The following is a 25,357-nucleotide window of genomic DNA, read 5'->3' on the forward strand; positions in this document are numbered from 1 at the left end:
TGGACTATACAAAAGAATCTCAATTTAGAAACATTGTCAAGAACAGCTTTTAATGCTTCCACAAATAGACTCATATTGATTTCTTCAAAGAGCAAAGAACAAGTTCTATCAAGTAGATTTCACTGTAATTATGGGCTACAGATCAAATTTATTTTAACAAAATCAGTTAAAATTTGTCACGTTGTTATATAGTGTACAGTACTTAGTCTCAGGAACTGAGTTCAGATGCTTCTTCCAAGTTCTAGGCAAAAACAAGACAACACACCACTTCCTCCCTTACATTTAACCAAATGAAAACTCCAGAGTGTTGTATGGGGACAGGTTGTCCCATCTTCTTACACAAGCAAAGGGGAACTCTGTTCTGGATAATCTCTCCTTGGTTTTTAGAAGGGGGTGATTCTGCCCTCCACTGCACCAGCCCCTACTCCTGGGGATCCCATGGAAATTCCTCTGCTGAAACTTTGTGCAACTGGGGCCCAGCTGCTAAGTAGTAGCTTCTCTCAGTGATGCTATCCACTGCATCTCCTCCATATTTCCATGCAGAAATCTTGTCTGGAGTTAATATAGCTTGGAGTTATACTAAATCCCTTCGGGTCCCTTCTACAGAAGCTACCACTCAGCTGCAGGAGGGACCCATCCAATAGCAGCAGGGTTTCTTCAGAGACTATGCCGACAAAGGGATTGATAGGGGCACCCAGCGAAGCAGTGCAGAGCCATGAGGATGGCTCCTGTATCTGTGGCTTTAAGGATCTCTTTTGCTTGCTCCCCTAGAAGCTAAAAGGTTGTGAGGCCTTGTGTCTGCTAACTTCACAGTCCTCCCCCCAGCCCCAAATCACTTTCCCTTTGAGGTGTGCTGCCCAGGAGAGTAAATGGGGGGCACTGTATAGGGTTTGTTGCCTGTTTTCCCTCTCCTTTGAGTTTCTTGTGTGAGTGGGGTGATCTGTTCCTCACTAACTTTAAATTGGACTCTATCCTTTTTTGATTTGTCAGTAAAGGTATATTAAATAATATGTTGATGCAAATGTTTTTAATTCTGTAACATAAACATTGTTCTGATCATTAACATTTCCATTCCCATCACACAGCTACATAGAAGACTCTTTTCTCAATGCAGTAAGAATAGAAAGCAAAGCAAAGCAAACGGCATAACCAGCGATGCATAACCAGATTCATTAGTTAATGTTAAGTAACTAGTTAAAGTTAATGTACCTGCTACACAAATAGGATGCTTGCTGTTTCATGAGTTCCCTTTTAACTTTGTGTACCTCTTAAAATGCTCGTTCATAGATTGAAATGATAGGCTATGGGTAGTTTCAAAAAAACTTTCCAATATATTTAGGTGAGTACTTCAGAGTGCCATAAATGTTCAAAATATGAAAAACAAAACAGTAAAACTATATAACCCCTCCAACCAGATGACAATACCCCCAAACCCACATTTTTTCCACATCCCTGACACACTCTGCTCCACTGTGCTTCAGGGGTGAGAAGAGTATGTTGCCCCTCTCCCATCCCCTTTGGCAGCAGTTACTATACCTCTCAAAGGAAGGGGGCGGATCCTCCTCAGATAGATTATTATTATTTTGGGGCAAAAGTTCATTCACGTTAAACATGCAGTTGCTCTGATGAATTTGCTTTCTTCAGACTTCACCACCTGTTTATTCTGTTTTGTGAGTAGGTGTTAGTGAATTAGTAGATGCAGCACTATTTCACCTGCAAGTCCTTGGTATTTGTTGCTTTGTTAGATCTCTTCTCTAGAAACTATCACTCAAGGTGAATATATTTTATATCCCCATTAAGTTTCCTCTGACTGCACTGATGTAGAAAAGCTCTTATGGAGTTTTGTGAGCCTTTCAACTCTCATGTTGAATTATCTCTTTTTTTCCTGGTACATTTTCTACTTTCATCAATTGACAGAAGCCTTGAGATAGCCAGGCTAAGAATTTTAGTTCATGCCAAACTATTCCTTCAGTTTTTCTTGTGGTCTCCTGGGTAGTTTGCTTATCACTGTCATACTGTGCACTTGCTCTTAACAAACTGCATTGTTTTCTACAATATTTTCAGCAGGGCCAGTCTTACTATTTGTGGAGTCCCAAGGGAATGAACAAGCTGTGAAATACCTTCCCCTTCATTTCCACTGAGAAGTGGGTGGTGAGTTTCCTCCCTCTCTGGCCCCATGAGACCAAGGGAGAAGTTAACACCGTTTGTGAGTTGCTGACTTACCCAAAACTGCAAGTCCTCAAACAGCAGACCCCAAACACTTGGTGCGCATAGCTGTAACTAACTGACCCAGATTTGCAGATACCTTATTTTCACAGTTTAAACTTAAATTCACTCCTGATGTATCTCTATTAACTTCAGTTTCCCCCTTTGAAGTAGTTTTATTTGTAGGAAATAACTGCCTTTTACACAAACTCCGCTTTTCAGCATAAACTTGCAACATAATTGATTATAACAAAATTTATGTCATGGAATAAACTGACATTTTTTAACATTAATTTTCCTATTCACTCTTGTCAGGAAGAACAACAGTGAGCACAGCCGGAAATCTGTGCGTAGATTTCTTTTTGTTTGCACTGATTAATGAGACAGATTACAGGGTGTTTTAGATGAGGAAGAATAAACAGGGCATTTAGAGGATTCTTGATATTTCCTAAATATTTCCCCTAGGAAGTGTTTTGTTGCAGGTTTGTATTAACATGTCTTGCAGGAAAATTAGAATGGCTGCCATGACTACAACAAAGAATACAAAAAGTCAATTAGACTAATGTGCTGGCACTTTGTTATGGTTTTGTTTCTTCCTCTCCTACCCACCTTCATGCTTTCCTTCTTGATCTTTTTTAAAATACCTTTGTGCTACTTGTTTTAATAGCGATTTTGATACTCAGCAATGAATAAATATATGAATATTATTATTTATAAGCTGAATTCCAGTAGGGCCTACAATGTAGTAGTCACTGTCTCACAGTTTACAATCGAAGAAGGTGTGACCGGGTGGCCATTGCTGCACCCCGCATCCAAGCGTGCCCTGCCACGCCCATTCCCAGTCAAGTAGGTGTATTCTTTTATAACAAGGGTTAAACAAACAGAACAGTCTCAAGTTAATACCTGACCCCAGGTTTCAGGGCCACCCCTCCCAGGGGTCTCTGGCACTCCAGCTCCTGGCAGCTTCCTAGGGTCAGCCAGCTCTGTTTACTCCTTGGAGCAGCAGCCATAGGCTTGCTTTCCTGAGCCCATGGCACCCCTTGCTCCAGGGACTCAGCAGAGGAGTTAGCATCACTCCAGCGTGGCCTGTGCTGCCCAGGGCTTAGCCTGTCTCAGTCCTTCCTCCTAGTGCTGCCTATTAGTACCCCTTAATAGGCCTAGCCCTCTGTAATTAGCTAGATTGGGCTCACCTGCTCCAGTCGAAGGGCGCTGGACTCAGTCTATCCACAGAGACCGCTGTGACACAAGTCAAGCAATTGAGAGTGAGGAGAGTGATACACTTCTTCTGTGTCATATATATATATTTTATTTAATAATCTGCTCCTCAGATTATCCAGATGAGATGGCTGCTTTCTTGTAGGTGTTTCTGAAGAGCTAGATCTGGATTTGGGATTTGAAAGAGGGCAACAATAATGGGTTTAGGATTATGAAAACAGTCTCTTTTAGATATTATTAATATATGGAATGATGAATATTAACAAATGTATAAATGGCACTTCAAATGTGGTGAAGCTTTTATCATGATAATAAAACCTACCCGCTCAATAGAGAGCAAGATGTACGATGCACATGAGAAAATATATGCAACTGTAGGTAGGGTATAAAATCACAGGCTACTTGGATGCATGCCACTTAGGACTAATTCCTGCAACTAGAGGAAATGGAATAGGAAAATCAATAAGCATATTCTTAGCATATATTTGTTTATAAGAAGCTCCAGCCTCCTGCCTTTTTAAGTATTGCTTCATCAATAATACTGCTCTACAGCCAAAATGCTTCTGAAATAAATGTAGTCAAACTTTACAAATTCTGGGTCACTGAGAACGAAAATGATGCTTAAAATTGTTGATTGGTTCTAGTTTTCAAGATGCTATTGGGTCAGTATATACGACCCTTGACTTGGGAATGGCGGAGGATAAGAGAGTTATAAAGGGAAGGGATCTCAATTTAAACCAGAAATGGCTAAAATACATCTTTGACTGGATCTATGAATAAATCTATGACTGGGTTTGGACAGTACTTGCTTTTTAGGCAAAACAATGAATGATGCAATCTGAATCATACATGATATGAATTGCATCATGTTATTCCTAGAAGTCATGGATGATGCAATCATAATGAAGCTTACATCACTCTGCTGAACAAATTGCCCTATATCACCTCTAGAAATCATACAGTGTTGTGCTCTCTTATTTGTCAGTGTTTGATTTTGCAAAGGGACGCATTTCTGTTTAGCCAGAGTGAGCAGAGGTGCCTCGTACTTGTGTGAACAGTGCAGATAACTTCTGCTATGCTGCAACACTTGTGCAACAAATCTTCACCAGTGGCTGAACAGGAAAAGGAAATCTATGCCTTTTGCAGTGCCAATGATTTGGAGAGAGCCAACAGATCATACCAGCAATTGTTACTTCTGCATGGTGCCTCCAGTTGGGAAAGGTATGTCAAAGAAGAAAAAGTGGACTGTGCATTATCCAAACATTCCATCAGCTATACGCCCAGTACCCCACGGAGAAGGACTGCCGGTTCCTGATGCACCAGAATCATTCTCACTTGAGTCAGACGAGAAAGAGGAAGAGGATGAAACTTCTGGTCCTGAACCATCAATGTCACAGGACCCACATTTTCTCCCATCCTCCTCCTCTGAACCACACCTCATAACACAAGGTGAACTGAATGACCTTGTCAGGGATTTGGAACTACCCAAGAGTTAAGGCAGAGCTGTTGGGCTCCAGACTACAGCAGTGGAATCTCCTGGCAGGTGATGTTAGGGTTTCCATGTTCCATGACCGTCAAAAGGATCTTGTCCCATTCTTCTTCATGGAAGGTGATCTTGTAGCCTGCAACAACATCGATGGTGTGATGGCTGCTCTCAACATCGTTCACGATCCAGATGAGTGGAGACTGTTCATTGATTCATCCAAGATGAGTCTTAAAGCTGTTTTACTGCATAATGGCAATGTTTTGCCATCAATTCCAGTTGGTCATGCAGTCCATATGAAGGAAACCTATGACAACATGAAACAACTTTTGAGGTGCATAAACTATGACCAACATCAGTGGCAGCTTTGTGGCAATTTGAAGGTTGTTGCTCTCTTGCTTGGTCTGCAGACTGGATACACAAAGTACTGCTGTTTTCTCTGCGAATGGGATAGTCATGCAAGAGATTCCCACTACATCAAGAAAGATTGGCCACTCCAACAGTCATTGGAGTCTGGGAGGAAAAGTGTTCAGCATCCACCACTTGTTGAATCAAGGAAGATTTTGTTACCACCCTTACACATCAAGCTGGGTCTGATGAAGAACTTTGTCAAGGCTATTGACAAAACACAAGCAGCTTTCAAGTACCTCCATGGAAAATTTCCAAGGTTAAGTGAAGCTAAGATAAAGGAAGGTGTCTTTGTTGGTCCTCAGATTCGTGAACTTCTTCGAGATGATGCATTTGACCATGTACTGCGTGGCAAGGAAAAGACGGCATGGAAAGCCTTCCAGTTAGTGGCAATAAATTTTCTCAGAAACAACAAGGCAGAGAACTACAGGTTGTTGGTGGAAAGCCTCCTCAAGGCATACAAAAGCCTTGGTTGCAACATGTCACTAAAGATACATTTTTTGCACTCTCATCTAGATTTTTTTCCACCGAACTGCGGAGCAGTGAGCGACGAGCACGGCGAGCGATTTCACCAGGACGTTGCAACAATGGAGAAATGCTATCAGGGCAAATGGAGCCCATCAATGGTTGCAGACTATTGCTGGACAGTGACAAGAGATGCTCCATTTAATGAATACAAGAGACAAGCCAAGAAGCGCCGAGTAGACACTGAATAGGACTAAACTATGTACATAATAGTTTTTTGCCTTTTGTTTCATAATCAATTTTATTTAGATAACCCTTTTGCTGATTTTTAAAGTGTTATATAAACTGGACAGGTGAAATATTATCATGTAAAGCAACCATAAACACATGAAAAGACCTAGGTTTACAATTTATGATTAAAACTCTACTATCTACACAATATACATAGACACATAAAATGTAAAAACTTAAATATCTTAGAAACAGTAGCCAATCAGTTGTTTTAATTGTTATATTTGAATTCAGCACATCAAAATACATAATAAATAGCACATTTTATCTCTGAAGCAGACGACTTCTCAAAAATTGTAGACCAGTGTAATTTGATATATAAGTTTAGAGAGACAGGGTGAGAGTCGCTTGTGTAGGATCAGTGACGTGAAATACATCTCCATGCACAGCCTAAATCAATTCACTGCAGGTGCATTCCTCACAGGAAAGAGGAGGTGACCTGTCTTTGTTTAGGGTTTCCACCAGAGGAAAACAGCTGTAAGTTAGAGGAGATGCAGCTCAGTAGATACACTGAATCCCTCTGGCCCATTCAGTCCTTGTCTTCTCTTCTTAAGCTTCTAACAAGAATAAAAAATGTGCTAGTGGATTTGTGATTACTAGGAACTGGATTGAGATTACCAACTCAGATTACATAGGCCACTGAACAGACATCCGATAGTAATGCACTGAAAATCTGCTCTCATTTACTCTAGTGTCAATTCTGTGACTTAGAGCAGAATTTGGCCCAATTACTCTTTTTTTTTTTCTTTTGCTGATCTTGAACCAGTGACCTGGGGGAGGAAAGCTCTATATCCCATTACTAATTCCATGAGCCAGTCCGTCCCCTTCAGTATAAACATTTTAAAAAGTTTTTCTGAAAAGACATAAGCAAACTATTGGCATACGAAGAGTGACAAAAATAATAAATTGAAGTTATGCTCCCACTCTATATAGATCCCCAATTTGAAACAGCCCAGATGTTTATTTTTTTTCTCCCTCCTCAGCCCTGACCAGGGGAACTCTGACAGTTAACTCCCCTATCAAAACATTTCCAGTAAATCCTCTGTCTGCCATCAGCAACCTATCATCCAGACCACTCATTTTCCTTTCTCTCAATTATAGTTCTTGTCAACTTGCATTACAGATGAATAACACAGAGACATAAAGACATGCCCTCTGGAAGAAAACTTGCTCAGCTTTACAGGATGAGCAAGCTTAATCATACATAATAATCACAATAAGAAGTGGTAATGACTATAACATTTATAATCTTCATTAAACTCATAGTAACTTTTAAAAAGAAAAAATATGAACTCTGAGGAAAAAATTATGAAATTAAAAAAATTATAATTCATGTTAAGAAAGGCAAAGTATGTATATTATGTTATTGGGTGTCAGAATCCTTTGAAGCTATTTCTTTTACCTTTTGGATACAGCCTGCCTACTTCCTAAACAGCATAGGATCCAGGGATGAAGATAAGACATATGTCTGGCCTCCACAGTCAACTTTCAGTATAGCAGAATGAAGCAATATGTAATTCAAACAACTCAGTTTCAAACATTTCAATGCTATAAGAGAACTAGAGAGTAATTTGGTTAAAATAAGGTTCTTGAACCCCATAAAACTATCTTAAATGTATTGTGTATCAATTCCAAAACAATGATTCTCTTAGCAAAGTAAAGCCTAGGGCATCATCTGATTGTCCTTCCCAGGTATATGAACGTATCACTATATCATATCTATATCTATTATCTATCTATCTTGATCACCTTGATCGATTGGTCCTTCAGCCGTCATATAGATTGCTCCGATCACAACACGTCTTCCATTCTTCTCTTATCCTGGCCTTCCTTCTCCATGTGCGGCCATGCCTTTCTGCAATAAAATTTTCCCATCTCTTTGGAGGTCAGCCAAGTGGTCATTTCAGTTCCCATGGGTACCATTCAGTGACAGCTGTAATCCATCGATTATCAGTGAGCCTAGCTATAAGCCCGGCACATCATATTTTACTGTACCTGCTTTCAACAACGATGTCCTGCACTCCACTCTGCTGTCTGATCACTTCATTGGGGACTCGGTCGCGGATTGAAATTCTTCTTTCTATCGCCCTCTCCGTGACAGACAGTTGTTGCTCCTCTATCTTTGTCAGCACCCATGTTTTGCTGCTATACAACTTTGTTGGCAGTACTGTTGAGTTGAAGAGGTTGGCACATGTTGCCTTGTTGATTTTTCCTTGGAGGACATCCTTGATAGAACTGAATGTGCACCAACCAGCTTTCTTTCTTCGTGAGATTTCACCTTCCTGATCGTGGTGCATGTTAATTTCTTGGCCTAAATAGATGTATTGTTCAATATTTTTTTTTTAAATAGAGATATCCTATCTCTTAGAACTGGAAGGGACCTTGAAAGGTCATCGAGTCCAGCCCCCTGCCTTCACTAGCAGGACCAAGTACTGATTTTGCCCCAGATCCCTAAGTGGCCCCCTCAAGGATTGAATTTACAACCCTGGGTTTATCAGGCCAATGCTGAAACCACTGAGCTATCCCTCCCTCTTCTATTTGTTCTCCCTTGACTATTATTTGGGCTTTTGGCAAGGCATCAGACCACATAAATATCATTTTAGAACAGTTCATCTTCAGTCCAACTTGGATGCTTTTTGTGTCGTGTTCTCACAGCATTTTCTGTAGTTTAATAGTGTTTTTGTCTATCTAGTATATAAAATATGTCAAAATTATCATGTCATATATGTCAAATAATGATTCCACCTTCCTCATAACTGTTGTAATAAATGAAAACAATAATGAAAATAAAATAAAATAAAATAAAATAATGATCTTCTGTTTTGCCTCCTCCTGTGAATTTGGAAGCACCAGCCAGTCAAATATTAAATAATCCAGTTCAGAAATACTAAACGTTTTCTTTTAACAAACATAATGGGGCAAGTTATTTTGCCATTGACTTTCCTATTATAGATTCAGAAGGAACTTATTTAAACAATAAGCCATATCGTCTACATTAGCAAAATACCAGGGCAGTTTTTAGGGTGGATTCTTTCAATTACCCAGAAGTGCATCAATAGCTTACTAAGGCACACCATGATGTGGTTTATTACAAGTAGAATATCAATAAGTAATTTTATGTTTCATTTTTACAAGAAATTAAACAGTTTTGCAATGTATGAAAACTAACACACACAGCAGAGAAGAGATTATAAGTATCTCTTTGCTACTATTTTGAATATATTTGTTTGTTACCTTTCTCTATTTTGTTCTCTTTTGTTTAAGGGTCTCTGAACTATTTTGTCTCCTTTACCCTTCATCTATCCGTCCACTGAAGTTCTGTCTTGTTTCTATCAGTGGCCTCCAGCCATTTGCAAAATGGTGTCAATTGAGCATCAGATCAACATAAATATGGAGCATGTAGGATGTGTGAGGAGGGAAGTGAGCAATAGGAATACTAACCTCTGTATCCTCTTCCACTCTGCAAAAAATCAAACTAAACGTTCAAACAAAACATTTACCTCTATTAATCTGTGCTATCTTTTTAGCCCAGACTGCCATGTATGGAGTGATAATAATATTGTGCTCACTTCTTTATTGCCTGTCCTACAGGCTTTCTAAGACATTTTTTGTAGTTATACATTTTGTTCTTGGGCATTCTTTACTATACCCTGAAGCCCCAGCTGCATCTGAATACACTCACAAAATGAATTTCAGTGTACGGCATCTGTATAAAATATGAATACAGTATGGGCATAAAAAAAACAAGAAGTCAGAAACTCCAAATGACCTTGATTATATGAATGTACTCTGCAATCTTTGATTTTTGTAACGAGAAATCCAGTGGATTCCATTTTCCATCACATGGATTTTTTTCAGTACATAGCTTTATCTAGCTATAAAGCTAATGTTGAAAAGTCTGCTGCTTTACTTCTGAAAACTATTCAGTTACATAATATATTAAATGTGTCTTTCAAGGTGACCAAGGGACTGTTACTTAATTTATCAAACTTGTTTCCTTTGAATTGTGTAACCCTTTAGAAGAATATCTGTAGGTTCCTTGTACCAGTATTAAAGCATGTAAATATCAGTAATTCTTCCCAGTGTTTCTTCTTATTCCACAGGGTACCCACTGTGCTGCCTAAACCTTTCTTCAGATCTGGGAGGAGCGGGTAATTTTCAGATTTGCCTTGAAAATCTTTCAGCTATAGGGAATATTTCTAATTTATGTATTTTGTTATTACTTAGTAGAACAGATCTTGTTAGAACAGACAAAAATAATTTGCAATTTGGCTTGGCTCAGATTGAACAAAAACTACTAGTAGTGAAATTTTATCCTGATACAATATGTTGTTTTCATTCTAAATTTGTTGCCCTAGTTACCAAGTTCCTTCTGATAAAGCCTACACTGTGCTGTACACTTTAGAGTTCAGTCTCTATTGACTCACATTGGAGAACTACTTCGGTATTTAAAGGTTATGAAATTTGTATTATGATGTGCTGAAGTCTTTTCAGTAATTAAAGAATCAATTGAAGCTCCCTTCCAGCAATGTTTTGGGGTACATAAAATTTCACTCTTTGGTTAGTTGTAAACTGTAGGAATGAGTTATTTTCCTTATTAGAAAGGGTATTGAATTCTTCAAAGTGATCTGTGAAATCTAATGCGTAGAAAACCATGACATAGGGAAAAATTCTCATTGACTTCAGACATAGGGTCTATCTCTGAGCAGTACCTCACTATACAAATTAAAATAACATGCAGATCATGAAGAAAATTTAGAAATATATTATTTGTACAGTGTTTGCATAACAAATGTAGAGTAGATATGGCTATGAACTGAACTTTATCTATATTATATTTATATAAAATGTTTGTGTGGCTTTTTATGTAATGTTAGCAAACATTCCAAAGACCTAGATGACTGCGGATACTTAAGCCTTCAGCAGACACGCTGAACACTGGTACTTCAATTTTAAACTCAGCTAGTGAATCTCTGCTGTCTTTGGCATTGCCACAGGAACACACTGAAATCAGACCTGAAAAACTGTCTCCTTCTCACTCCCCCCATTTGGAGCTTAGTGCTGAACTTAAAATGGGTTGGAGGTACAAACACCTCCATACTACAAATGCTAGTTTCCCTTTCAGTACTAACTTTAGCCTGACCCTCTGACTTTCTAATCATTAATAAAAATATGGTAGAATAATTGAGTGGTAAAAAGCTGCCATAGCAGTTTAACAGTCCTATTGACTTCATTGGGAAGATGCACGGGACTATGCACTCTGGGTTAAAGTTAAGGGCCTTGCAGGTTCAGGTTGTTATATTGTAACCTCCTAGAGCAAGGGACCTGTCTTTTTGTCTGTAAAGCACATATGCACTTCTATGGTGCTGTAGAAAGCCTACTGATAGGGCTTTCAAATATCCTAAATCACAGTGCATGATCTGCAGAAACAGCATGATAACATCTAAGGTTGTTTGCAGGGTTGGTGTAGTCATGTTGGTCCCAGGATATGAGAGAGACAAGGTGAATGAGGTAATATATTTTAGTGGACCATCTTCTGTTGGTTAGACAAGCTTTAGAGGTTCTCCTCTGTGGAGCTCAGAAACTTGTCTTTTTCATCAATAGAAGTTGGTCCAATAAAAGACATTAACTCACCCACCCTGTCTCTCTCATATTTACGGTCATTTGTTGCTGGATCTTTTACCTGGGTTTATCACTAATAATAATGGAGATAAATGTGGTACTTGCTGTTATGGCAGGTGCCACCAGTTGTTGCTGTTATACATAGTCTTCATGTTCCTTTTTCTAGGGTGACAGCAAATATTCACTCTTTGGAAGACATGCTGGGTGGCAGTGTTAGTTTTGTTATGCAAGTTTCTGTGCAGAGTGAGTTGTGTGACCAGCAGGAGAATTTGGTCTCTGCCTTTAGTCTCGAATTAGAGTCAATTCTTGAGACAGAGTTGCTTCATGGGAACTGGCCATTGGTGTTGAACTGAAATTGCTGAACGATAGGATTATCCGCATGCTGTTTGGCCATTTCTGTTCCAGTACTGGTGTGTGTGTGTGTGTGTGTATGTGTGTATATATATATATATATATATAGTGTGTGTGTGTGTAGTATTTACACTTAAGATATACCCAGACTCTGCATCACTGATTTGTCTCCACTGGGAAGCTGAACTACAAGGCTCTGGACATCTGCTTCCAGTTGGCAAAGGGGCAGCAATATCATGAACAATGGAACATGAATTAACACAGCATGTTTTACACAGCGCCTTAAAGCAGTTTATCCATGAATTCTTAGGCAGTCACAAAAATGTAAATTAAATAACTAGTGCAAAAGAAGGGTGGATCTCCTCAATTGATATTAGTAGCCAGGTACAGTCAAGCAAAAAATCTGTTTATATATACAAAGGGGAAATTATAGAACAAGGTGTCTGAACATTTGAGTTTATCAGGTTATTTTTAAGGGGATGCAGCGTATAATACAAGTAGTACATAATATTGCATGGTTCCAAATCCATCCTCATTATAAGGTACCACAAAATATTAGCTGAATGTTATGAATCCATTACACATGGGCCAAAACCTGCTCTCCTTGCTCACCTGAGTAGGCCCACTAATGTCAGTGGAATGACTCACGTAAGTAAAATCAGCAGGCTTTGGACGAATATTCTACTTTTGAGACAGATATTAAGAATGTTTTTATAATAGACATTTAATTTTTACCAAATAAAGAATTGCATCTGTTAACCAGCAGTTTAAGATCATTTGTACTATATATATTAATTTGACTTTCAGAGGTGAAGAATGATTTTCTGCAGCCATACAATATGAGAAATTAACAGAAACCACTCCAAATGTTCAACTTGATGTGACAATAACTATATAAAACCATGCATAAAAATGACAGCATGTCCCACTTTCTTCTGTCATTTTAATAATCAATGATTTGATGACATTTCATTAATCACAACTTTCTCCTCTTCCATTGCAGCCTATCAATAACCTGAGACCAAAATCCTGTGCTCCCTCAGAAAGAAACTCACAATAAGAAGGTATACTTCATTTTTTTTTTATTGTCTTTCATCCAGAAGAATCATAAAGCATGTTATATGCTATATATGTGTATCATTTTCCTAATTGCTGGAATGCAGCTACTTCTGGTTTGGAATGCAGCAGCTCTTTTGCAGTGCCATTTACACTATTACAACATTTTAAGACAGAAAATGAAGAAATTTATTTACACCGTTGAAATTACAATGTGAATTTAGGCAGATGGAGTGTAATTATCCTAATTGGAATTTGACCAGGACACCAAGGCTAATAACTCTGGGTGTTGCAAAAAGTGCCATGGGTCTTTTAATGACCACAAGGGTCAGGGACCCTGTCAGCATAATGGCTTTGTGGCTAATCACAAGAACACACTACTGATCTATCCTCTGGAATGAAAAGTTATTGGCAGCGTCATCCTTAAACCTGAGCAAGCAGACTGAAAAGTCTGTAAACAACTTGAAGGATCCAAATAGGAATAGAAACACCCAGAAACAAGAACCACATAACTCTACAGGCTAAACAACACTCCATCAGACACATATTAGGGTCCAAAATATTCAGCTGCTCTATTGCCAGTTCTGTCATTTATAAAGCTGGTCTCTTCAGTGGTATTACACTTGCCCCTCCCCTCTCTCTGTCTCTCCTTTAAAAAAAAAAAAAAGTTAAATTGCCAGGGTTCAATTCAATCTACTCAAAATTGACTCATTTGTTCAGTAATGTAAGAGCTGGTGCAGGTGAGATTTATTACTGGCTGATTTATTTTGTGTCCAATAAGAACTGTTCTTGTTCCAGGTTAGCATTTCAGAACTATACATAAAGAGAGAGCAAAAGAGGCAGGAGGACGCACGATATCTGACGCTGTCTTTAAAAGATGAAAGATGAAGGTACTTCTGGTCAAAGTGTGTTTTACCAGAAGTCACTTCACCTCTGTTTCCCCCTTCTCACCCTCTGTCTGTCTTGTCTACTTAAATGGTGTGACAGTCTGTGCTCTTATGTTCACTCTATTTACAAGTCTATGATAAATTTTGTACAAAGCTCTTTGGGACTGGGACTGTCTTTTACTATTTGTGCAGTGCTTAGTGCAATGGGGCCATGATCTCAGTTGGGGCTTCTAGGCGTCACTATAACATGACTATTCATAATCAAATTTTAAAAGAATCAGAGAATGTTCAGCCAGTCATATGTTCACTTAATTGGAAAACTTTCTGACACCACATTTAGGAAATATAGGGGACTAAACTAGAGATGATGTGTAAAGTGATGTAGATTGTCAGTGAGTCCAAAAGTATAAATTGGTGGAATTTATTCCCTGAGAGGCCAGCAAAGAGCAGTGTAGCATGAAAAGCTAATGAAAGTTAAAGTAGAGCCACTATTACCTAATTTAATGTGCACTTTATTCTGGCTCTTCAGCATGTAAGCTACACTGACCGACCACCTTTAAACTCATTTACGTCTTCTTTTGGATCTGTAACATACTCTTACACACTTCTGAATGTGGCCCATGGTTTGTCGGCAAAGAACCACTTATTTATAATTGGTAAAAGAGAAGTTTTAAAAAAAATTGATTAGATACAAAAAAGATAAAAACTTGGGTGTTCTTTTATAAGAATGCTGATACCACAGAAATAAACAAAGTGGAATTATTCAGAGGAGTTATTCATATTTAATAGATTATTCATATAATAAAATAGAACTTTGGAACAGTATAACCATCACTTATTGTTATACACTGTCAGTTTGATGAACAGCATCAGACATTCCTTATTGCAACTCCCATTGATTGCTCTATGGACAATAAAGTGTCCAACTTTTCTAGTTTAGGAAAATGTATGTGTTCCTATATCACAATCATGTAGTAATTCAAACTGTCAACTAGTCTCTAAATTTGCTAGTTAAAATAACTGCTGAATGGGTATAATTTTGGCACTATATACCTACAGTCTCTTGATCTGAGAAACTGTTATGAAGTTCACACTCATGCAAAGGGGTTTATTACTGTATAAAATGCATGAACTGGGCCTAAATATTATACCTTATGTTAGGAATGATGGGGTGTAATTGTAACATTTGGTCATGAAATGTGATAATGAACTGCATTTGTTTTGGAAAGCACTAGCCATAATCAGATATTTGAAAATGATATCACCTTACAACCTACATACTCACCTTACATGATAGCATCTATTAAACCCGAAATTTTACTGTTTTGGCTATTATTTACACCTAGAAAAATGATATTCTATCAGTTTTCATGCAGTAGTTGAATACAGTGCTGGATAACCAAGATCTGAAATGGTGGTCCTAAATTAAAGGGACACTACCAACTAAATCCTCAATCCTGCAGACAAATGCATGTGAGTTATTTCATGCATAGGCATAGTCCCATTGACCTATGGTCCTTGCACAACCATACCTGATTTCAGTGGAAGTTTTGGGAGATGCTAGAAATGCAGAATTTGAAACCCTTATTATATATCTACAATGCCACAGTTTAAAGGGACACTGTTGACTTCAGTGGGATTACTCGCACATGTAAATTACTTGCATTAGTATTTGCAGGATCAAGGCCTTAAAAATTACATTTCTGTGTGAAGAGGTTTCACCAACTGTTTTTATAGGTAACACCTAAGATTACTTATAATTGAAAAGATTAGAGAAAAATGTTTTCTGGTTTTTGTCCATTGGACAGCACATTGTATATTCTCATTTTCATTACTTCACCCACACAGTCAATGAGAGAGTCAGTTTCCCCTTTTTGTCTGTGTGATGAGTCTTTCAGTCAAAAGAAATGGAGAGAAAAACATTTTAAAAAATTGAAATGTGGCTATAAAACCACAAAAATTGGCAGGAGGGATCAGGTAAGTGTAGTATATGAAACTACTTTAAATTCCTTTTTTAAAAAACTGGAAAGATTGAAGTCAACAGTATCCCTTAAAATTGTGGCAGATACATAAGATAAGGATTCCAATCTCACAGTTCTAGCACACCCCAAAACTTCCTCTAAAGTCAGGTTTGATTGTATAAGGAATACAGATTCAGGTGCAATAAATGGGAATGTTTAAAGCATTTGGTGAACACTGAAGTCTTTTAGTTGGTGGAAGTAGTCATATTAATACAGTTTAAATTGTTGTTAGGTATTATGTAATAATGATATATGTCAGGAAAAACTGGTTCCTTTATGTATGCTTATTTTTTAATAGTTACATGCATCCACTTGTCCTGATCTCTTAAAACCTATGCAAGTAGTTAGACCTATTGAGCTAAATGTAAAATAAATTGTGCTTTTTGCGGGATTGGGACCTAGCATCTCATTCCTGCAACTGCCTCCATGTGGTTGGCCCCTTGGGTATGTAGGGGCCTAGGTTTGCATTTATATATGACACTGCAAATATGCTCATTGAAAATATTCTTAAAACTAAACCATGGTAATTTGAACTAAAGCTTTTAAGTGGTTCATTTGTATAGTAGACTGGATTCTGATATAAAGCATGCTATACATTGAGTCCTTTATATTTGTTTAAAACGGGGATATCTGGAAAAGAGTACATCTGTAATTTCTAGAAGCCACATTTTAAAAAAATCACATTTTTGCTTGCAATAAAGATGTTTGTAATGTTTTAAACTAATTTCTGGTAATAGTGGTTTTTGAATTTGTCATTGATGTTTTTTTAAACCCTACTTAGTTTACATGTGTGTAATGTTCACTTTTTAATAATGATTTGCTCTTCTGTATCTTGTGCTATTAAAGATTTCTTTTAAAAATGCTAACATAATTTGAAAAATTACAGCAGCTTCTGTACATCCTTATTAAAGGCATAAGTAGTATGCTATGGCGAAAAATCCCTTCAAAAGGAATTGTAGTGTTTTAAAAAACAAAAAACAAAAACCATAGCCAAGGGGCTGAGGATTTTCCGTGGATGTGCTGAGGCATTTCATTCTCTCATGTTGCTGATACGCCCCTTTTAATCCCATGCAAAGGAAATGAGAGAAAATCTGTGAGCAAATGCGACCACCACTAAGTATGAGGCAGTTTGCTTGATGGAGTTTAGATACAAATACAGGTAGGGGAGGGAAATGACACACTGCAGCAATCTGCCTAGTATTGCTACTCCCTCCCCCCCCCCCCCCTCCGGAAATCTGTTTCTTTCTCTCCCTCTCTCCCTGGCTTTCCTATAATTCTCCCCCTCAGCCAGATCGGCTGGATGGAGATAAACCCTCAGGGGAGGCAGACAGGGAGGAGGCAGATCCTCGCACACAGAGGGAGGGATAGGACGCTGCGGCGGCGACTTTGCTCTTTAAATTGGGCTCAAAGCCGATTACAGCTGATCTCCCACGTGACGTTTCCCTTTCTGGCTCCCGGCGGAGTTTGTTGGGGGATCCTCGCGGGCTCGGCGCGTCTCTCCCCGCAGCGGGGGTAGCTCGGGCTCCGCGCGCAACTTTTTTGGCCGGGGGTAGGAAGGGAGAGGAGAGACCGCGAGTCTGACTGGCCGCTCGGGATGCTTCGCCCGGTGCCTGAGGGTTAGCGCGGGGCGGTGGCGCCGGGAGCCCCTCGGAGAGGCAGAGCAGCAGCCCTGGAGGAGCCCCCCAGAGGGAAGCAGCAGCACCAAGCCCGCGAGGACAGCACCAGCCCCGACTTTCCCACCCGCAGGCCAGGCGGGAGCAGCCGCGGCGCTGAGCCGCATCCCGCAGGCGGGAGAGCAGCCGCGGGACCCCGCCAGCGCGTCCCGGCCGGAGGGGCCCAGCGCTGGTCCCGCCTCCTCCGAGAGCAGCCCCCAGCCGGGCGGGCGGAGCGCCACGGCCAGCAGCTGGCCGTCGGTGCGGGCACAGCCCATGAGGCACCGTCGCGGCTCGGCGGGGCTGTGAGCGCCCGGCGGCAGTTGCCTTATGCGGGGTAGGGCGGGCGGGCAGTGAGGAGGCGGCGGAGGCCAGCCCGCTGCCCAGGCACCATGCAGAAGAGCGTGCGCTACAACGAGGGGCACGCCCTGTACCTGGCCCTGCTGGCCCGCAAGGAGGGCACCAAGCGCGGCTACCTGAGCAAGAAGACGACGGAGACCAGCCGCTGGCACGAGAAGTGGTTCGCGCTCTACCAGAACGTGCTCTTCTACTTCGAGAGCGAGCAGAGCGCCCGGCCCGCCGGCATGTACATGCTGGAGGGCTGCAACTGCGAGCGGGCGCCGGCCCCCAAGGGCGCCTCCGCCGGCAGCGCCAAGGACACCGCGCTAGACAAGCAGGTACCGCCAGCTCCCTTCCCCACTCATCCCATATGCACGGGGCTTCTCTCTGGTGCGGTCTGCCCCCGCCCTCACCATAGGCTCATTCCCCCCAACCGAGCCTCCCGCATCCAGCGGCGCTCCCCGAGCTATTTCCTTCGGGTTTCAACATGGACCGGGAACACCCGCTGCCGTTATTCAGCTCTCCTAGGTGGGTGGAGGGGGTCACTAGACTAATCTAAAGTAGCGGTGCAACTCAGAGTGAAAACGCGTATGCCTTGTAACTAGCCTCAGAGGGGCTGCGCACGGCAGTAGAAACCTAGGAGCATAGGAACTGCCACCCCAGATCCAACCCGTGGGTCCACCCATTCCAGTATCCTTCCTCTGACAGTGGCTGTTTCAAGAGATCTTGCCTTGTGCCCTGAAGCATGGGCGTTTATCTCTTCCAAACTCTTTTTTTTAATGACCCTAAGATAACTCTGGATGTCCTCATTGTGCATATAAACTAGGGCAGAGTCATGTCCCCGGTCTTTTAGCTGGCACATCTTCCCAGTAGTTGCACTTACATGCTTTATACGAGGTGCCTGAGTATTAAAATGTCATGAACTAATGATATTCCACTATTGAGCAATTACAGCCCGGGCACCCCAAGAGAGCCAACCTAAACAGATAAAGAATTCCAGGATAAATGTGTCGCAACAATGTGTATGAGCCTTAAAACTAATCAGATTCCATTTTTGGGCAATGGCAAACCCTGCTAGTCATATAATGAAACCTATTCTAAGAAGCTACTGGAAGGACCAAGAAAAAGTAGACATAGTCAATTTATACTATGATGTACGCACCATGCAATCCCCAGTGGAAGGGGGTTGTAATGGGGAATAAATCAGACCAATATTTGTGAAATGTTTTTAAGGCTGAACAAAACTGTAATGGAAACTAAATCATGAAACTTTATAGTCCAGTCCTGCATTTCCTTACTTATTCAACAAAACCAGAGACTTCAGTGGGATTACTCATGGGAGTGAAGGACAGCTCCTGTATGGTAAGAGTTGCAGGATCTGGTCCCTAAAGTGGACACTTCTTAAGCTATGGGGTATTGGGTTTTTGTTTGTTTTTGGCGTGTTGTTGAATATCACATACATCTTTCAAAACAATGAATAAGAGGACACTGCACTTACGCTATATAGTAATGAATCAGATGTTCTAGTCAAGGTCTCCTCTATTTTAGGATAATGCACCTGATGTGAAACTCTGCTGTCCTTTTATTCACTTCTTTGCTGACATACATTAAACTTGCATGTGGCATGTGCTGATTCATCTGTGCTTGACGGAAGATATCAACAGGTGTCAAACTGGTTTGGAGAAGTTTGGTTACTTCCAAAAAGGAAGGTGCCAGGTGAACTCAGGCATTTGTTATGAGAGAGGAATAAATCTTTCTCAGCTTATGAAAATCTTCTAGTCCATTTACTATGTTTAGACTGATATATGTGTTAGGAGAGCTAAATTCAGAAAGCATCTCCTCTTTTGCTGCCTTGTCTTAACTTTCCATTTATTTATAGTCCTTTTGGCATTGATATTTTCATGCTTATCTAACTCACCCAACATCTGTAGGTAAAAATATACCTAGTTATGCAAATTAACATATGCACATTGGGATGACTAATAGAACTCTTTTGCTTGCTTCTTTGATGTATAATCTTGTCAGGGTGGGTAATTGAAGTGTATGGGAATCCCTGGTTAAAATAAACATTTATTCCTTAATGTTAGTCTTCTAGGACTCTCCACCCCAATCTTTTCATGGGTTTACTGTCTTATGTTTCTATAACTAGTGTTTTTAAAGTGCATAGAAAACTATGTGAAAACAGCACCGTTTATGTATCTCCTCTTTGGGTATCTTTAAGTCATGCTTATTTTACTGACAGAAACAAAGTGTTTTTTTTAAAATGCATTTAGCACTACAAAATTATAGGAGAGCAAGCTGGATTCTATCCTGCTTTAAACATCAACTAAATTGCTAAGTTGTGTCAGCAAAAATGCTTATTGAAGATTTGAGAGGGAGAAAGAATACAGATAGAGTTTTCAGATCCTGGTTTGAGTTTGCAAGACTGGCAGTTAGAAAAATTCTTCTTTAGCCTGTAAAATGAACAAACCTGATATGGAGTTATTGAAAGTAATAAATATGGAGCCCTATAATATCACTTTATTCTCAGTACCTCCTTAAAATCATTTAAACTCTCTTCCAAATGTGGTAAGTATCCATACAGACACACATGTGTGTGTTTTAGGGTTGCCAACTTTGATTTAAGCTATTCCTGGAGATTTTTTCCCCTAACATGACGTAATGTCATTTTCTTAAAATATCCTATTAAAATCTTATGCATTGCTTTCAATAGTCACCTGGAGATCGATGCCAATTCTGGGAGACTCCAGGCCAATCCTGGAGGGTTGGCAACCCTAGTGTGTTTTCTAAGAATTACAGTTATATTTTTCAGTTTGAAACAAAACAAAAAAGTATTTGAAAACACATTAAACTGGTACAATGCTTCTGTTTTCTTTTTCTTTCTCGAGGCACCTACCTTGATGCACCCATCCTATTAGAGGGAAAAAAATAATACAACTGAAAAATCTGAGCCCTCTGTTTTCATAAAATACGAATATAAAGTTATTTGAAACAGATGATAACGAAGGTTCAGCATTTAAACTTTCACTTCCACCTGTGCAAGGCCAGCTTCACCAGAAGTATTTGTTGATTCCATGAGCAGATAAAATGTTGTTTGGTGATTTAAAAAGAATTATTTCCCTGGCAGAGCCTTGTTCTCCAGAAGGGGGAGAAGAGAAGATTTAAAAAAAACATCACCTCCTTCAAGAAAAGGTAGCTTATCTTACACACTTAGTTTACCCGGGAAGCTTAGATACTACAATGATAGGTGTTATACAGTATCCTAAATTAGTGTGAGGTGTGGGGACAGTTTTTTAATCCCTAATTCATTTATGACATCTTGCACTTATGCTTTGGTTTGTCTATTTAGATTTTATCTTACTAGGTGATTTAGGGTTAAAGCAGGTGGGTAATTGCAGTAGACCATGAAAAAGAGAAGTTGGAGTATGGGATGTCATGACAAAAATAGTGAGATGCATCAAAATGAGTAAAAATTCTGGATCGTTTCAAGGAGGTTGTAGTACAGTATATAAATGGAAGCCTTTTTAAAGATTAACTATTTTGCTGCTGAGGAAAATATTTCTATTTAAGTTATTTCACTGGATATTGCATTGAAATAGTAGAAAGTATGTTCAATAGCATGGGAAATATGCATTTGCGGTGCATGCAGCACCTCATGTGGTTTGCAACAACTTGCTGATTAATACATTTATCATTCAGTCAATGACAGATGAAGTTGCAATGTACATTTGTCAAAGGAATTTGTTTTCTATCAGTTCTACTACTGTGGATTATAGAAGATGCATGCAAAAGAAGAAACATCTGTTTCATTTTTCTTTTAGTTATTTTGCATATCCTTTTGATTTAGAAATTGAATTGATAGTTTTGCTTGTAATGTCATGTATCAGATAAGATCTTTGGAGTTAAGTTTTCAGCAGGGAAAATATCAGTGTTGGTGAATTTCAGCAAGCAAATATGTTTATGTGCAGATGTGTAAACACACACTTCCTGACCCCCATCAAACACAAGCAGCTTAAAGATTCCACATTTTAACCAATACTAGTGCTGTTAGGCTCTTCCACCAATCTGTCACAGAGGATTATTACACAAGGACAGTAACTACTGTACAATTTCTAGAGTATACTGAATGCCTTCAGTTTAATGCTCCACTTTTTATTATAATGTATTAGAGACTTGTGGCATTGTTCTAATAATTCTTATATTGTGTATGCAATTTTTATGGCTCTTGCCTAGTGATAGCAGTGGGAGGACTTTTAAAAAATATTTTTCCTCCTGTTTCAATACAAATTATTTTAAAAGTGTAGTTCCTGATTCAATATTAAAGAAACTATCTAATCCATGAATAAATGAACATTCAGTTGTGTTTATAATGACCTTTTATGGAGCTTTTAACTTTCCACAATATATTTTGAGCTCAAAACTTTGAATTTTAGAAGAGCTTTTTGATAAATAACTTCTGCACATGAAAGTCATCTCCATCTATTAAATCCTATTTAAAATTAATTTTAAAACAGTTTTATTTAAAACATGATAATATAGAAATAGCTTAGTTTGTAAGCCACCAATCTGAATGTAAAAATATTACACATTGAAAAGTTTAAAGTCTGATTTAAGTTAAAATATTTCTTTCCCACCCCTAATAGAACGACAAGCCATAAACCAGAAACAGGTGCAGCTCCTGGCGTGCCAATACTTCACTATGAGGCGGTTTTGAGAGAAAATATCTATTTATGTTTCAGAGTGTCATTAAAGAAAAATTACTTTATATCTGTGAGTGATTAATCTCTTTACAATTAAAATGAAACACAACTATTCTTCAATGCCTCACTAGAGAATAGAACTTGTGGTCCAGTAAACTCATTCAATTTAGAGAAAAAGGGCTTTATGGAAGTATGGATATTGAATACAAGTTATTCTAAATAGTCTATATTGGGCCAATACCTATATAATTACAGTTTGTTTCATAACTGTATATGGATTAAGCTCAACATTTAAAATGTAGTTTTATATCATTGAAAAAAATAGAATCTTAGAATATTTTAAGCTGTTAGCTTTTCTATATGATTTAAGAAAAGTGGGATGACTCTTTTCTTGTACCTTGTCTGAAATAATATTTTTCCCACTTAACAAAATTAAATGCAGGACTAAGTCTGTGTCCCCACAGATTAAGAAAATCCAATTATTAGAATTTTTACTGTTGCCTGTAGCTCTATATTGATTTAGTTTTGCCGTGCTTCTATTTACAAAGGGCAGAGAAATTATATAATGTGTGAAACCTCTTTATTTTAAATACAGTTCTTGAAATAATGAAAAAGACACATGCCATCAGCCCATACTTTACCATGCCCATTTAATTTTTTTAAGTAATACAATATAAATTCATAACAATACCCATAATTCAGTCATTCTGTATTCTGAAGAGACCATCATAATCAATTGCCTTTTCAGGTATAATATTGTCCATGATTCTTAAGTCTTTTTGCCAAGATAGTTTCCTGGGATGGTCCAAAGCATAGTCCAGGTGATGTTGCCCACATACTAGAAATGTCCTGCTTTATTTAAAAAGAGTAAGTTAATTTTGCCTCTCAATGTCAATTGTCTATTAAAATGACAGTGATTCATTTGTACCAACAAATGTAGAGAGTTAGTGGTGATGTTACTGGAATGAAAATATTCTTGGGATGGAAAATGAAATTTACAATTTATTTTTTCTTTTAATGTGTTGGCTTTGCCAAAGGAGGAGCTCTTATTTAAAAAAAAAAAAACCCAAAAATCTCTCACTTACATTAGTTCTATTGTGGCGACTGATGTTCCTCACAAGCATTAAGGGCCCCCTGGGACTCTTTGAGTAAGTAGGGATTCTTACATGAGTAAGGGTTGCAGGCTGAGGTCCTTGATGTATCCCCAGATGTCATGGCAGTGAGTGTCATATAACAGTCTAGACTGTGGGCATTAGTTCACAAAATACATCAATATATATATATATATATATATATATATATATTGCAAGTAGCAGTCTAAAAATTAGTTGCTGACACTGCTGTCCTTTTAATGCAAGTTACATTACAAGAGATTGCCTGTGGCTCTTCATATAGAATTGAAAAGTGAACTTATAATATGCCACCTGGCCTTCAGGCAACAGGCAGTATAAAAATAGAAAAATGTAACCCATGTGATCTCACTATTGATTGAACCAAGCAGAAAAGTGCAGACTCTTCATTTATTTTTAACTGAGAATATATCTGTTTGTTTAGAATTTTGAATATTTTTATATGATGGGAGAATGACTAGGAAAAGCCACAGCTATATCCACAGGTGTTTAATATAACAGAAATGTTAAATTTTATCTTTAAATGCTCATTTTTCACACTTTAAAACCAGTGCATCTGCTTTATATCATTACAAATCAGGCTACCTGATAATATACACCACTAGAGGAGCTCAGTGTCCCAGAAATGAGTCTAAATACATTAATTAGTAGAACTCATTAATTTCTAAATTGTTTCCCTTTTCAAAATTAATAGAATTCATAGGTGTAACAGTAATAAGTGGGGAATCAGAGGATACTGACCCATGTCATGTGACGGTGAAATTAACCTATTGTAACTCTAATCCATGTGAAGTGACTAGGGCCGGGAATGCACGATCACATCTGTTAGTAGCAACCCTGATCATGTCACACTCAGAGGAAAACTAAAGTGGAGCAAATGACACCACCTCAATGCCTCAGTCTGGAAAAGAACATAGCAGAGTACTGGAGGAGATGCCTGTACCACTTCCATGTTTTCCTTGAGGCAAGTGGTGTTTCAGTAAAATCAGAGAGGGTGAAATTTTCCACGCTGCTGCATATGGTAGACCCAGGGCTTTTGGATATTTACAATATGTCTGATTGGAACATGAAGAGGAAAGCAAATGACTGGACAATATTATTCAAAAATACTTTGATCCCACACAAGAATGTCAATTGGCAAATTCGTATTTGCAGAGCTAGTGAAAACTACTTCTCAAACAAAAATGAGAAATACCAGTCAGTGAAAGAATGAAAATGCATCAAATTAAAACTGCAAACCAAGGCATAAGGATAAACTACAGGTGTCAAGAAATGGCAGAGATCAGATTGTTTGCAATAAATGTAGAGGCAGTAACAACACAACACAAAGATATTTACCACACAAAGTGGTAGTTGTGACAGTGTCCTTGAGCTTAAAAACCCCACAAAGGTTTTTTAAAATGAACACAAAACACATATTATGAGATTTCACTCCCTGATTACATCTATTCCTCAAACATAAGGTACAGGTGTTCAAAACAAAAAGCTTACAATTCTCTTAGTAAAACACAAGAACACAATAAACAAGTTCC

The 25,357-nt window shown here is 38.8% G+C and overlaps 1 protein-coding gene across 6 annotated transcripts in view; it reads left to right on the forward strand.

The window, feature by feature from the left end:
* Positions 1-17,912: 17,912 nt before the first annotated feature.
* The window catches only part of RASGRF2 (Ras protein specific guanine nucleotide releasing factor 2), a 197,148-nt gene continuing 189,703 nt past the window's right edge, over positions 17,913-25,357 (forward strand). For all 6 annotated transcript variants that reach the window (XM_042855878.2, XM_042855879.2, XM_005288183.4 and 3 more), the window contains exon 1: positions 17,913-18,333. In XM_042855878.2, the coding sequence (XP_042711812.2) occupies positions 18,049-18,333 (285 nt within the window). In that variant the 5' untranslated portion in view covers positions 17,913-18,048. The remainder of the gene's footprint in view (positions 18,334-25,357) is intronic.

Source organism: Chrysemys picta, chromosome 6, assembly GCF_011386835.1.
Source record: "Chrysemys picta bellii isolate R12L10 chromosome 6, ASM1138683v2, whole genome shotgun sequence".
NCBI lineage: Eukaryota > Metazoa > Chordata > Testudines > Emydidae > Chrysemys > Chrysemys picta.